The following is a 15945-nucleotide window of genomic DNA, read 5'->3' as shown; positions in this document are numbered from 1 at the left end:
ACTAATTTAAACTGGTTTGTTCACGGTCACATGCTTCACAGCGGGTTGTGTTATCACCTGGGGGAGTTGGGAGAACACAGGTATTTGACCTTGTGTGTGGGTTTAAAGGGACCGGGATGCAAGGAGTCAGTCTGTGGCAGGCTTTACCCATAGGGGCTCCCCGGGCGGGATGGGTGGGGCCCGCAAGGCTGTGCAAGGACCCCTGGGTTACTGTGTTGAAGGGCCATGCTTCTGCTTCTCTGCATGGCAATGCTTTCTGACCATTTCATCAACCCCATCCTCTCCACGAGCCCTGTGGGCTCCTCCCCGGCACCAGCATCCATCCCACTGGCTCCTTCTGCAACTCCTGCAACCACTCCTGCCTGAGTTCCTGCTTGGTCTCTCTCTCCTCTATGTTTCTTGCCTTTTCTCTTGAATTTCAAACACGCAATATCCAGCCTGTTTCTTGACCAAACCCTGGCTTGGTCCCTTTTGACCAGCAGCCCACTGGCTGGAAGCCTCCAGCCTTTGGGAAGGGCAGCGCTGCAGGCTGGGGCTGCCTCGGAAGGGACCTGGGAGGGTGCTGTTCAGCCTCTCTCTTGGCTTCTCATCTGGGGATGGGGACCAGAAGTCATGGACAGGAAAGAGTCACCACCTTTTGCTTCCTTCTCGGTATTTGTTCCTCAGGCTGACGAAGTTGGGAAGAAGGCGGGGCGTGGGTGCTGGAAGTGCATCAGCGCTGCTGGCTGAACACAGGCAAGCCCCTCCATAAAAACTCCCCCACGAGAAATTTAAACCCATTTGTTTCCAAAAGAAGAAACATTAGAGGGGCTTCAACATGGGGTGAAATGGTAGAAACACCAGTTTTGTGAGCATCTCATGGGAGAAAGATTTGATTCCAAGTCAAATGTTTAGGAAAAAAGCATTTTGCTCGATGAGCCTGAGCTGGGCCAGAATCAGACTGATTGGTGCGGGCACTATTTCAGGATTAGACTCAGGCAACACATAGACACAGGAATAGAGACGGGGATGTTCCTTTAAATCTTACTCCAATTGCCTCACAATTTCCAAAACGGTGCTCTTCAATACCACAACGATAGCAGACTATGTCAGGCTTGTTTATTTTGGTAAAGGAGGCATTTTTTTTCCCCCCGTAAGAAAGAATCCCATAAATGGAAAATTTGTGGTTTTGATCTGATTAAAGCATAAATCTTGTTTGGATCAAGAGCCAGGTGATCAAGGCCCTAAGGCACATAGCAAGAGAGAGAGAGAGACAGCATACCTGCCCCTCCCCCCCAAGTAGTCACTCCCCTCCCCCCCAAGTAGTCACTCCCCTCCCCCCCAAATCCACTAAATGTTATTAACCGATGTACATGTAGAAAAAAAATTATTTTTTTAAATTAAGAACTCTCTCCTTTTCCATCTTAAAGGAGAGGCTAAAAACTCATGTCTTTAAACAGGTACATGTCAAGGTCTGTCTAAAAAGTCAACTCAGTTTCAGAACAGCCAAAGACTGCCTTTTCGTTCATTAAAAGTGGGCTGAATACTTACTTATTCAAAATAATTCCAACTGTTTGGCAATAAAAAGGAACTTTAAAAATACTTTCCGCACTGAAGAGTGTCTTGGATTTAGCCTTTCTGCCTTTCCTAGAACACGTCTAAGGGAGGACCTGAGGGAAGACTGCCCTTTATTCAACTATTTTTTTTTGTTTTATAGCCAAACGATCAAAATCATTAATGCAAACTCAGGGCAAAGCCTGGAAGGATGATATTACCAAAGATAAAACAGTTCCAGGACCAGTCTTCAAAGTTAAAATCTAAGGCTTCACTGACCTCTTTCCAAAATGTTTTATGGCGTGAGATTTGGATCTCCGACTCACACACCTGAAGCTGTCCCTCCCAGCCACCGCCTGCCTCCTGCAATCACCAAAGACCACTGGGGAGCTGAAGGGAAGCCTTTGAGACCACCTTCCTGACTGACCACCTTATGGTTCCAAAATGCCCAAAGGCAAAGAAAAGGCATCTATTGGCCTTCCTCCCTCCCTCCCTCCCTATCTCCTATCTACCTATCTACCTATCCATCCATCCATCCATCTATATTTACATGAGAATTTTCACAGGACATGCAATCAAACAGCACTGTGGTGTACACATCATCAAAAACACATTGTCCTAGTTTTTTTGGTCATGTTGGTATCTCAGATGGAATTTGGGAATATGTGAGCTAGAACAGCGTTGAGCTGCTCTGGGTGCTGGCAAGGACTGTGACCCGTGAGGATGTGTCACAGACACCATGGAACGGAATCATTTTGGGGTCCCTGTGGGCAAGGCCCCAAGGCCCTGGTGGTGGTGGCGGCTTCAGCACTAGTGACAGCCCAGGCACCCACCTGTGACCACTCAGATGCCTCCCAGATGGACAGGCAGTCCTGGCCTTCGCAGCTCTGCACAGGTGATGGCCGGGGGACCGGGCAGTAGAGGGGCCGGGTGGCGACGTGGGTGCCGTTCTGCAGCTGGTACACGCAGGTCACTTCCCGATGCTGGATGCCCTTCTCACAGGTCGCTGAGCAGGGGCTCCACGGGCCAGCCACCCACCTGCCCGGAAAGAGGAAAGGGAGTAAGAGAACAAACGGGCTCCCGGACAGATCGCGGAATCGTGGGAGTGGGGGAGACAGACTCAGCTTTGCAATCTCCTTTGGAAATAATTCAGGGTATCGGAGCAGGGGATCGGAGCAGTCTGAGTTGAATGGTTCAATGACCCACTCAGTACAGAAATCTTTCTGCACACTCCCCTCCCCTCTGCCACTCAAGGTAGACTGGGTCATTGTCCCTACGTGTCCCTCCTGCTGTCTTGTGACATGCTTTGCTTAAAGGGGTGTGAGTGGACAGGAACCTGGCCACGTCCCAGCAGAAGCTTTTGAGTGTGAATATGTGGTTTATCTCTCACTCCTTCTGTTTCTTGCCCTCTGCCCTGAAAACAGGTGACCCAGGTGACACGAGGGATGCTCCAACAGCTGAGCTCTGACATAGCATGACTCTGCCGTGTGCCACGGAGATACTGGGGTTGTTTGTCACTGCAGCAAAAGCTGACTGGCACAGCCCTCGACCAAGGACACCCCAGTCCCAGCTTGAACACACCAGGACGAGGCACTCCCCGCTTCCCAAAGGGTCGAGGGCCCTCCTGAGTGGCGGTGGTCACTCAAGGAGGCAGCTTGTGGGAGGTGGGAAGACTAAGCTGTGGGGGCCATCGGTCTGAAAGTGCTCAGCTAAAACTTCACCCACCTGCCTAATATTCTAATGATCCCAATTCTGCCGGGCCTCTGTCAGCTGTAGGGTGCTGGAAAGAGGCTAGGCGTTTTGGGAATCACGATTTCTCAGGACGCAAATGGAGCTTTGAGGGCCCTTTTAGAGACGCTCTCTTGCTTTGGTCCCTGGACAAGCCACAAATACTCCCAGCTCCCAGGAATCACCACCTGACAACGCAGCGCCGTCTCCATGGTCAGCTCTGACAACCGCTCAGTTCTTACATCACCCAGAAGAGTCCCAAATCCAACCTGCAACCAGATCTGATGAGGCCATCCCACTGTTTGGAAACATCTGAGGTGTCTTCCTGCTGGCAGGAAGGGACACTGGGTGGTCCCAATCTTTCCACACCCAGGTCCAGCTTACGTGATCCTTTGCCCATCCTTGCCCAGCGTGTCCCACATGTCAGGCACTGTTCTAGGTTCTGGGGATGAGGCAGTGAATGAAACAAAGCCCTGCCCTCTGCGTCTTACTATTCTAATGGGGACAGACAGCAAACTGAGGAACCACGGACAACAGAATGCAACAGAATAGAGTGTGCATAATGTGTCACACGTTATGTCTGCATAGAGAACATGCCACACCCTAATAAGTGCTCTAGAGAAAAGGACAGCAGCACAGGGCAGACCAGGGAGGAGGTACTGTTTATTCAAGGCAGCCAGGGTGGCCCCAGTATAAGCTGACATTTGGGCAGTGCTGGAAGGAAGTGAGGAATGAGCCCCATGCTCTCTGGGAGAAGACCTGCAGGCTGAGGCCACAGCAGGTGCAAAGGCCCCGGCGGAGGGTGTGCTGGCAGGGCCGAGGGGCAACAGGGAGTCCACCGTGGCTGGGGAGGGGGAGGGACATGAGAGGTAGCAGGGTGAGATTCCGCAAGGCCAGGCTGGCTGCTGTGACTCTTGCTTGAATAAAATGTGGTCCTGGAGAGTCTGGAGAGAGGAGGACCACCCTGGCTCTGTGTGGATATCAGTCTACAGCGGGTAGGGGCGGCTGCAGGGAGAGTGGGGAGGGGGCTACTGTGGTGGTCCAGGAGGGAGATGAGGGTAACTTGAACCAGCTGAGGGTGGTGAGGCTGTTGGACTAAAGGTCAAGAAGATGGAGCTACCCAGATCCCTCCCTCCAGGCCCACCTGGTTCCTCCTCTTCCCTTAGGCCAAGGTCAGGCCACTTCAACTAGAACGCATTTCCAGTCTCCTTGGCAGAGCTCATCACTCTGTTCCTCACGGCCCAGGGACTAACTCAGTGAAGCTGTTCTTCTTACGCGGCGAGGATGGAGACACAGTGCCAGCCTCGGGGTGTGAGGACAAGCGAAGGAAACACCAAATGGCTTTCCTGACGCCGAGACAGCTTACGGAGTTCACTGTGATTAACTTGCTTTCTTGGAGTTCTTTCTGGCTGACTCTCCTGCTTTTTCCCATGCTACTGCTATCGTTTCACTTGCTCAAATGATTACGTGCTTAGCAACCCCAACCCTATAATTTACTCCCTACCCTAAGTAACTTGTATCCAAAACCCAGAAGCTACTTTCCAGAAAGGAGGTCATGGAACGATAACCCTGAAGGAACGGCCAGATCCTCCAAGAGCCCCCATGACACCAGAGGAATCAGACCAGATGACGCCTGCTTAATGGACCATCAGAAGTTCCTGTGACACAAGATAAGCTTTTGAGAAAGACTATTGCTCATTATCACGGATATGCTCCATCCCGTTTGCCTATATAATCACCAAGCCCCAATCCCCAGGTGGATTCACAGTTTCCAAGGCATGAGCCCGCTGTGACTCCCCTTTGCCAGGCAAAGCCATCACACGGCTCTCTTCTTTGCTCCCAAAACTCTGCCTCTGAGTTCGAATTCGATTTTCAGGGTGCAAAGGCTGATTTTTCAGCAACACAAATAACACATTGCCTGCAAACTGCTCAGGCCAGTGCCTGGTACACATAAGCCGCGTAACTTGACTTATTTGTCGTTACGTTCTGTCTCCTTGGGAGGAAATGGAGAATTCCCAGACGGCATCCAGTCTTGGTCCCACTTCAGTACCTGACAACTGCTTAAACACCACCAAAAGAATTGAACCAACTTCTACCCATTTCTCCTCATTTTGGTCTTCAGAGTAACACGAATGCCCTCTTAAATATTTGAAGATAGCCCTACCTTTCCCCTTTTAAGTTTTCTCTTCTCTTGAGCAAAAGAATCTGCAGGTTCCCGATCCACCCTGATTCGCTAATCAGTCACTACTGTTCTTAAAATGGATTGATCTGTCATGGACACAATGGCCCCGGTGTGGTCTTGAAAGTGGCAGAGAGAATGTGATGATTTTCTCCTTAAACAGAGACTCTGTTTTCCTGAATGCTGCCCAACTCTGCACTATTTCTGTTTTGTTTGTTTGGGGGTTTTTTTTGGTTTGTTTTTTTAAGCAACCACACTGCACCTCTGCTAGAGCTGTTTTTCTCTCTTGTGTCAAATCGGCTCCACGTGAAATAGCACAGCACAGAAAGGATGGGAACTAGCCCAGAAGCTCCAGGAAGCCACAGAGCAGGTTAAAGAGAGAATGGCTACTGGGGTAGTTACTTTGTCCAACCTCAGCTTATCTGTCCCCCAGATACATGGGGGGACAAGTCCTGAACCAAGGGCTGGGGCACTCAGCTCAGTGTCCCCACCGTCACCAAGCTCAGGCAAGTGTGTGTCCTGGGGGGACAGAGAAACATACAAGCAGACAGTTTCCTCACTATGTGATAAGTGCAGTGGAGGAAATGGAGCTTGAGTTGGGTCCTGAAGGTCAAAGTGAAGTTGACCAACCAAAGACGCAGGGCTCAGTGCTCGGACAGAATTCATTTTCTGACCGTGAAATGTCAAGGAGCAACTGTGAGTTTGGGATGGCCAATCCTAGGGGGGTACTCTGGGGAGGTAGGGAGGGAGGTTGCCATGGGTGTCTTCAGTAACCATGCGCCCTGGGCCAATACGATGACCAAGGTGGTGGCGGAGAAATGGAAAACAGCACTGACGTAAGATCCTTAAAGGGTAGAGTTGACAAGGCTGTGGGTATGTGGGGTCAAGGAGAGAAAGGAGGCAAGAATCAAGCTCAGGATTCTGACTAGCCCAGAGGACGCTGGTGGTGCCTCCACTGTGATGGAGAATACAGGAGAGGATTCAGACTTGGGGCATAAGAGTGGGTGCCACTTTGAGAGGGTCACATTGAGATGGCCACTGGGCAGCCAAGTGGTGCTGGGAAGGGTCTGCAGGTGCAGTTCTGGAGTTCAAGGGTGCGGTCTAGTTGGAGATATGGAGGTGAAAAGTCATAGGTAATAAGGTCCTGGTGGAGAGCAAGGGTAAGAACAACTCAACAGGGAGTTTCCACAGGAGAACAGAGGGCCGGGGGCCGAGACGGGGGGATATAAGCACCTGGGGTTGGAACCAAGAGGCTCTGAAGGAGATGGAGAAGGCACGACTAGCAAGGCTAGGGAGGGCGGGAGGGCAGGAGGGTGGTGCAGGTGATGCCAGGGGAGGGTTGGGATGGATGAGGCCTGAAGCGCATCCCCTGGATTTGGCCACAAGGAGGTGTCGCTGACCTGGGAGAGGACGAGGGAAGGGGTGTGGCGCTGTTAAATGCAGAGCTGAAAGAGGGTGATGGAGAGAGACCTTGTGGGCGCCCCTTAACAGACTGGGTTTGATGCCTACAGAGCAGGCTGTGCAGACAGACCTTCAGTCTTGGGGTGACATCCAAGCTTTGGAAACTAGACCTAGAGGTTAGCAAAATGTCTCATGACTTGGGAGCCTCTGGTCAAGGGGGCTGCACGTGGGAAGGAAGCAGGAGTGAGGGGACATCTGGGTGAGGAGGAAATGCTGAGAACAGCTTAGGGCTGGAAGCAGTGGCCCCAGAACAGACCGGGAGGGTTCTCTCGTGGACCCGCCTGTCTAGAAAGGCCACCCCTGCCACTGGCAGTGCCTCGTGGAAAGGTCATCTGTCAGGGACCTGTGCCGTGTCCCAGATGCTGGAGGCTGGGTGTGGAGGAAGGCCAGGGACCTGGCAGTGGACAGCACATGTGAGGAGAAGGCTCTGCCTCCGCCAGGGCTCAGCTGCTGCCACCCTGTGGGGTCTGGTGACTGAGGCCGGGCCAGTAGGTCAGGGCACGTTGACAGAGAGTCTGGCCTGAGAGTGACCCCGTCCACTCCTAGCCCAAGCAGAGTCAGTGGTCTGATTGGGAAAGCCAGACGGATCGAAGCGCTCAGTTCTCATTCATCCTCTGCCAAGAGAAGGTCTGAAAGAACAGGCTCACGTTTCCTGTGTCTCCCACGTGGGCACGGGTCACCCCTCCCGTTGGTACCCAGACCTCTCCCACCGCCACCTTGCTTTCACGCCCACCAGAACTCCCAGCGGAAGGCGTCTCAGGCCTGCTGGGCTTGCTTCACGGATGGACAAACTGACGTGGAGACAAAGCAAGGCTGGGCCAAGGCCTACTGGTTATTAAGTGGGTGGGTCCTCCTCCGTGCTCCAAACCAGGGACTTCATTTTTTAATTTATATAGTTATGCTCTGCTTAGGGAACACCTGACCAACTTCATCCAGATGCTCTAAGAGTGAAAGGTGCCCACTTACTGGGGTCAGACATTCTCAAAGCCTCAGAAACTCACATTCAGGACCCTGGGGTCTGACAGGCCTGGACTTGAGTCTTCCCTCCACGGACTCGCCATCCATGTGACCCTGGACAAGTCAATACTCAGGCCTCAGTGTCCGTCTCTGAAAAATGATGGTACCAGCTCTCATCTCACCAGCGTGCTGGAGGACTGGCCAGCAGGATCTCTGTGACACAGTCCACCCAGGCCTGGGTCTTTAAGGGCCTGATAAATCTCAGCTCTTACTGCTGTAACTCTGAGTCTCAGTCTTGACATCCGTTTTATTCAGACAAGTTGTTGTTCCTCAAAGCCCTCTGGAATGGGCAGTCTGTGGTCATTCAGAACCAAAACAAATTTATCTTAATTCTTTTCTAATTTTCAACAAATCTGCATGATTGGGATGAGAGAAAGATGAAAAACCTCTGAGTACTGAGTCCTAGAACTTGGTGTGAGTTCTTTACCTCCTCTGAGTTGTTCCTGCCCTCACCCATAGGCAAGAACAGTGCACACAATTGTGAGGACTGGACAACACACTTAGGACGGGTAGAGGCCGCGGGGAGATGTACTCAGAGGAGCCTTCAGGGAAGTGAGTCTGTTCCCTCTCTCCCTGGCGCACGGCTGCTGTCCACTGGGCTGTGAGCATCCGGCCAAGGGAATGCTCCCCTGTCCTGCTTTCCTGTGGATGACCAGGCCTTTCCCAGGGCACCTGGGCTGTGGTCACCACATGTGCGGCAGGCCCAGGGGGGAGGAGACGTGCCAGAGGCCACCTGGCCCAGAGCTGGACCTCCCAGGCCTTTCCCAAAAACACCATGGAGGACCGCGCAGCGTCAGACTCTCCTATCCACCAGTCACTCTCATAGCTCAGGGCAGATTGGAGCGGTAACTCTGTTACGAGAACAATCAAAACACGCCTGTAACATGTGCCATTTATAGTCTCTAAAGATCCGTGGCTGCTTTTATGGAACAGATGTCTGTGAAAGGAGAGGGGTGAGGAGGTACCACAGGGACTTAGCAAGCTGGGCTGTGATGTGCTCCCAGGGGAACCAGAGTGACGCTTTAAAGCTGCACATTAAGTTTCAACTCAGTGTTTCTCCATTTAAAATGTGAGAATTATGCGTTCTCCTACACATTCCCCTGAAAAGCAATATTATGCACATATCTGTTTTTTTAATAGGAGGAAATGAGAACTCGGAGTGAATGAGGAGTGAATATATTGATCTGTGCATGTGAGCTCTTGGCTGGAGGACATTAATTAATCCAGCCCTGAAAATTCGGACGGGTGACTGGTCAGGATCGGAGAACTTTCCACGTTTCCCTGAAAAGGTTCTTGAGTCATTGTGGTTAGTTCTCATTTGCTGAGGAAAGGAAAAGAAAGGAAGGAAGGAAGGAAGGAAGGAAAGGAAGATGCCAACCCTTTACTAAAAAATGGGAAAATGTTTTCAGAATGGTTTCTCTAGATACCGCGCCAGCTAACTTTCTTTCTCCCTACGTGCCAGGCAGTGTTAGAGGAACTTAACACGATTCAACTTCTTTGATCCCTGTAACAATCCCAAGGAAAGCCACTCTGCAGGGAAAGGCACTGAGGCCCTGAGAGGTTAAGTGGCTTGCCCAAGGTCACACACTAACTAGTAAGTGGGAGAATCATCTTAACAGTTTCATCGAGACATAATTCACATACAATTCATCCATGTAAAGAGTACAATTCGATACATTTGGAGCTGTGAAACCACTACCACCATCAATTTTAGAGTAATTTCATCACCCCAAAAAGAAACTCCAGACCTCTTAGCTGTCATCTCCCAAAACGCTCCCCCCACCTCATCCCTCTCAGCTTTAGGCGATTATTAATCTACGTTTTGTCTCTAGAGATTTGCCTCTTCTGGACATTTCATATAAATGGGATCATATAACACGTGGTTCTTTGTGCCTGGCTTCTATCACAGCATAACATTTCCAAGGTTCATCCATGCTGTAGCATGTATCAGTACTTCATTCCTTTTTATCGAATAATATTTGACGGTATGGATACACTGTATTTATTCTTTCAACTCGGTTCTTATTTTTAAAGACTGGGTTTACTATTAGGGGCCCTTTGCAATTCCATGTGAATTTTAGGATCAGCTTGTCTATTTGTGCGATAAAGACAGCTAGAAATTTGATAGGGATTATGTTTTACCAGTGCACCAATTTGTGGAGTATTGGAATCTTAACAATGTTAAGTCTTCCAATCCATGAACATGGGATGTATACATTAACTTCATTCAATAATGTTTTGTCAGTTTCAATGTATGTTTTGTACTTCTTTTAAATTTACTGCTAAGTACTTTATTGTTTTGAATGCTACTGTAAATGGAACTGTTTTCTTAGTTTCCTTTTTAAGCTATTCATAGAAAAAGAATTGATTTTTGTTTATCAATCTTATATCCCGTAACCCTGCTCAACTTATGTATTAAAAATAACAAGCCCAAAATGGAGTCATTTGCACCCCAAGACAGCAAACCAAGACTTAATTGTAGTTTCAATCCCTCCCAGAAATGTAACTTTTAAAACAGTCCATCTGAAATTTCCAGACCAACACTAGTGAGGTAATCTGCATGATAAAGCCCTTCCCTTCCCTGAAAAAGAAGATGGCCTGGCCTGAAGCAATCTTTCCTTCTCTTCCGTTAATACCTTCTTGCCTCACCCTCCCTCTGCCTATAAAACTCTTCACTTTGCACAACCCCTTGGAGCACGTTTCTAATTGCTAGATGGGGTGCTGCCTGATTCATGAATCATTGAAGAAAGCCAATCAGATCTTTGAATTTTCTCAGCTGAAGTTGTATTTCAGCACTTATATTAGTTCTAGTAGCTTTTCACTGAATTCTCTGGGATTTTCTATACGGAAGAACATGTCATCTGCAAATAGATACAGTTTTACTTTTCTAATCTAGATGCCTTTTATTTCATTTTCTCGCCTAACTGCTCTGGCTAGAACTACGAGTACAATGTTGAATATATGTGGTGAAAACACATTTTTGTCTTATAAACTTTCTTCAGGGAGAAGTATTCAGCCTTTCACCATTGTGATGGTAGCTGTGGTTCTTCTGTACATGCCCTTTATAAGGCTGAGAAACTTCCCTTCTATTGCTAGTTTGTTGAATGTTTTGATCATGAAATAGTGCTGAGTTTTGTCAAATGCTTTGTGTGTGTGTGTGTGTGTGTGTGTGAATAATGCAGTATTGTCTTTTATTCTATTGATGTGATATATTAAATTGATTAATTTTCAAATGATAAATGGACCTTGCATTCTTGGCATAAGTTTCCACTTGCTCATGGTATTATAATCCCTTTTATATTGCTGGATTCAATTAACAAATATTTTGTTGAGGATTTTTGTGTCTCTAGTCATAAGAAATATTGATACATAGTTTTATTTTCTTGTGGTGTCTTTGGTTTTGTTTTCAGGGTAATATTGGCCTCACAGAATGAGCTGCAAAGTGCTTTCTCTTCTACTTTTTGGAAGAGGTTGTGAAAAATTGATATTAATTCTTCCTTAGATGTTTGGTAAAATCCATCAGTAAAGCCATATAATACAATCTCTTTATTTGCTATGTGTCTGTTCAGGTTATCCCTTTTTTTGAGTCAGCTACAGAAGTTTGTTTTCCCAGAAATTTTGTCTGTTTCATCTTATTAATATAATTTTTTGTCATAACAGAACTATTTTTGTTTTTTCAAAACAGTAGCACCAAATCTCCAAATTATTATAGGAAGCAGTAAGGGCTGTTCAAGGGTTCACATATACCAAGGTCACTGTGTTGTTTAGGAAAAGGCTAGTGATTCTGAATACTTGGACTTTACCGGAACCCTTATAGTTGAGGTATATGGGTCACATTTAAGGGTAACCATCAAAAGAACAGAAACATAATCCACAGCTTCCAAAAAATAGAGAGAAAAGAAAAGAAAAGAAGAAATGTTAAGTGCTAGTTCTGAATATTTTATAATTTCCAATGTCATTTCCTCTTAAACCCAAGAGTTATATAGAAGTATGTTTTTTGGTTCCCCAAAATATAGAGAAAGGTGGCTCAATATCTTTTTACTGCTTATTTCCAGTGTAATTTTCTTGTGGTCAGAAAGCATGGTATGTTTCATTATCTTGCTTATCATAAATACAACCTTATCAATCAGTGGGAAAAGGGTGAACTAGTCATTACATAATGCAGAAGCAACAGGTTATCATATGAAAGAAACAAATTCATTGTCTCAACTCTTACTATACAGGAAAAGACATTCTGGATGGGTTAAAGTCTTTTATACAAGAAAAGCCAAACCTTAAAAATTCTGGAAGAACACGTAGGAAAATATATCTATAGTTGTCAAGGTCAGGAAGGAGTTGTCAAACAAGACAAAAGAAATGCAATTCCTAAATTGAAAGTTAACCAAGTCAACTAAATTAAAGATAAAAGCTTCTACTCAAAGACCCCCTGGTGAAAAGCAAGGCCTCAAATAAGGAGAAATACTTATAATCCAAGATGTACAAAGAATTGTCATAAATCAATTAGTGAAAAATAAGTAGCCCAATAGGATAATGGACAAAGAACAGGAGGGTAAGTCACAGAAGAAACATAAATATCCTCCTCACACAGGAAAACACTCAGCTTCACTACAGCACAGGGGAATTAAAAAAAAAAAACAGACAATGAGGCACCATTTCCTGCCCACCAGACGGCAACACTAGAAAATCTGACTAAACCAGATTTGTTCACAACTAGAGCAACGGGAGCTCCCACAGCACTGGTGACACGGGAACTCTGGGTGAACCTCGGAGGAAAGCACGAGGTGGGCAGACCCTATGACCGTGTAATTGCACTTCCAGCGATGCAACTTCTTGCGCACGTGCCCAAGGAAACTGGACGAGGATGTTCACTGCATGATTGTTTATATAAACCCCAACTGGCAAACAACTCGAATGTCCATCAATGGCCAACGACTATAGACGTAAGACAAAATCACAGAGAGCCAAGAAAATGGACGTACCAGAGCCACAGCAGCAACGTGGATAGATCCCAAAGGCAAGATGAATATATATACACTAACAGCCTGTTTAAATGCACCAAACAATACTCTCCTGCTTGTGGATATATGCATATATAGTAAAAGTTCGGGGGGAGGGTATAGCTCAGTGGTAGAGCACATGCTTAGCATGTCTGAGGTCCTGGGTTCAATCCCCAGTACTTCCATTTAAAAATAAATAATAAACCATATTATGTCCTCCCTGTCCTGTTCCCTCCCCCTCCAAAAAAAGGTCGGAAAATTAAGGTGGGAAGTATACACACTAATGGGGGAGGGGAGACGAACAGCAATGGGAGGGGCCAAGTTGGACTTTGAATGTATTTGTAATATACTATAACTTAAAAGATATGAGGCAAATAAGGCAACCACGAAAATGTTAAAATCGGGAGGTGCAGACAGGTGTTTATGAGTTAATCTCAGTACTTTTCTGGCCATATGAAAAATTTTTAAGAAAAATGCTTACACAAACCAGAGCCTGGTCAGTATGTACTCAGTGATCTTGACTGCAGAGAGCGGCGGTCACTGGTCAGCAGAGAACGAATATGATGCCTGGCCCCGGGGCAGCCGCCAGGCTCCAGCCTGCTGTTGCCATGTGGGTCAAGTATCGCCCCTTCTTGCCTTTTTAAAAGGAAAGTTGAAAATTCAGAGTCTTCTTGCAATCTCCTGATTTTAAAAATGTTGGAAGTGAGCTCTAAAACCTTCAGACGCCTGTGCGGGCCAAGCCATGTCTGCTGTGGAATTCGGCTCCGTGGCCTCTGGTCTAGGACTTCTCACTTTAATTTTCCAGGGAGGCAGCCACGGCGGTTCTGAACCTGAACCCGAGTGGCTGGATGTGTGTTTCCCTCCAGCTCTCACCTGAAGAGGCCACTCGGTACCATCTGCTTGCCACATGGGTCCTCCATCAATGCACGGTCCCCACGCTCCAGTTACACGCACACTAACTTGTCTTTTGGTTGGCTGAACTGGTTAGTCCCGAGAACTTTGTCTTAAGAACATTAGGAAAAAAAGACTCTCCCAGATCATAATGTGACATGGTTTTCCCAAGGCAGCAGTCCGAAACCAACACCAAAGTCCTGAACCGAGTGGGCTGTATAAAATGCCCAGAGGTAACGCCAGCAGGAGTCCCTGCCCAGCTGTCCCAGCTGCCCAGCCCCACAAAATTATTCAACGTGAAAACATGCAAGCAGACCTCCCCGACATTCCACCCCTGCCGCTGCCTCACTTTGGCTAGGAAACCGCTCAGAATTTCACAAGACTCTCTGCAAATGTTCCTAGGGGGAGTTCTCCAGAGTTGGAGTGAGCCAGTTCTGCGTCTTCTGGAAGGGGTACAGAGGGGAAAGGCCGTTGTGTGCAGAGGGGCAGAGGCAGGGCTCCAACACGACCAGCCTGAAGAGCTGGCTGACTCGGGCTCCCAGCTCGCCCTGCAAGGGTCCTGGCACGCGGCTTTACGAGCAAGGGAATTTACAGCTCTGCCCGCTTCCCCACCCACGACTACCTTTAATTGCAAGCCTCACATTTGCTCCCTGCACCCCTCCTGCCAAAGGCGCTTCCCGACTCCCCCGGAGCAGACAGGAGCCAGCCGGGCCCCTGCACGGCAACCTCCACGGTGACTCGTTGTTGGTCTGTTTCAGCTCCCTGGTGCCTCACGATACGCTGTTGCATTAGAAGTGGGCCCTGCCGGTATGGCTTGTAAAGGATTGTGTCCATTGTTAGCTCTGGGGAAGAAATTCTAACCCATGCAGGGTTAGAGGGCAGCTCAGAAGAAATTCCCCAGGGCTAACAGACATCCAGGCCAGAGCCATGTGGGACACAAATCCTGCTCGGTGGCTGGCATCCTACGGTGCCCTCCTTCCCGCTCTACCTAAAACGACAGAGGGTCTTTGATGAGCATAATCCTTCATACAGATGATGGCTTTGACACTTTTGACACTGGCAACCACTCTGCCTGAGTTTTGCCAGGTCCTCCTTGACTTCTCGGATGCTGGGAGCTCTTGTCACCTGCCTTCTACTTCTTGGAGCCTCTTCCTCCCCTCGGGCTCTCTTGTCCCTATGGCCCTCCTTTCCTTTCTGTCCTTTTCTAGAGCTTACTTATGCCACGATTTCCACAGGGACTTTGATGCAGAGGCCCGCTGATGGACTCTCCACCTTGGGAACTCCAGGCCTGTGTGACTGACAGCCCACAGGACAGCAGGGTGTCCCCACCACATCTCTGGTTCTAGGTGGGCATGATCACAAATCATTCCTCTTTACCCCGCTGCCAAAGAGTGGCGATCCCTCCTTTTCCAGAGACCACCCATGCAGGGTTAGAGGGCAGCTCAGACTGCCCCCTGAGCCACGTCTAAGCAGAGGCTAAGTGCCACCAAGCTGACCCCCAAGAGGGATCTCAAATCTGCCTCCCTTCCCCATTTTCCATGGCCACCCTTGCGTGGGGTATTATAACAGCCTCCTAACTGGCCTCCTGGCATGGGATCTCTTTGCCCTTCCAAGTAATCTGTACACCTCTGCCACAGCTTCAGTCATAAGACTTCCTCACTCCAAAACCTTCAATGGCTCCCTAGTGCCTACTGTCTTTCACATCCTGGGCCTGGCACTCAAGGTCTAGTCTGATAATTTAGTCATTCCTTCAGCCCACACTCCTCCATCATTCCGTCAAGGACTGCTGATGTTTTCAGTAATACATGCAAGCATACACAAATAAGATTCTGGACTAAGGGAAAAAGAATTAGGATAGATCAAGGTAGGGGGACCAGCCTCACCCCCTGGCCTTGGTTGGCCTCATGTGTTCCTGCCTCTTCAGACAGCATGACAGTCTCTGACTCAGGGACCAGGACACCGCCGCTCAGCCGCACAGCATCTGCACTTCTCTCGGTTGGCCAGTCTCAAGTGCCTGCCCCTCCAGGAGCTCCTCTGAGGGTCTTGAATGTGCCCTCTTCTGCCTCTGGCACTTACAAGGTCCCCAAACTGTGTCCAGGTTACTGTTTCCCCCAAGAATATCCTCACCTTGCCACGGCT

The 15945-nt window shown here is 48.4% G+C and overlaps 1 protein-coding gene across 4 annotated transcripts in view; it reads right to left on the bottom strand.

The window, feature by feature from the left end:
• Window positions 1-15945, bottom strand: part of ADAMTS17 (ADAM metallopeptidase with thrombospondin type 1 motif 17) — a 293369-nt gene that overhangs the window by 19323 nt on the left and 258101 nt on the right. For all 4 annotated transcript variants that reach the window (XM_031691884.2, XM_031691886.2, XM_031691885.2 and 1 more), the window contains one exon: window positions 2367-2571. In XM_031691884.2, coding sequence (XP_031547744.2) covers window positions 2367-2571 — 205 coding nt within the window. The remainder of the gene's footprint in view (window positions 1-2366; window positions 2572-15945) is intronic.

This window comes from Vicugna pacos, chromosome 27 (assembly GCF_048564905.1).
Source record: "Vicugna pacos chromosome 27, VicPac4, whole genome shotgun sequence".
NCBI classification, from domain to species: Eukaryota; Metazoa; Chordata; class Mammalia; order Artiodactyla; family Camelidae; genus Vicugna; species Vicugna pacos.
This window is presented reverse-complemented; position numbering and strand designations above follow the sequence as displayed.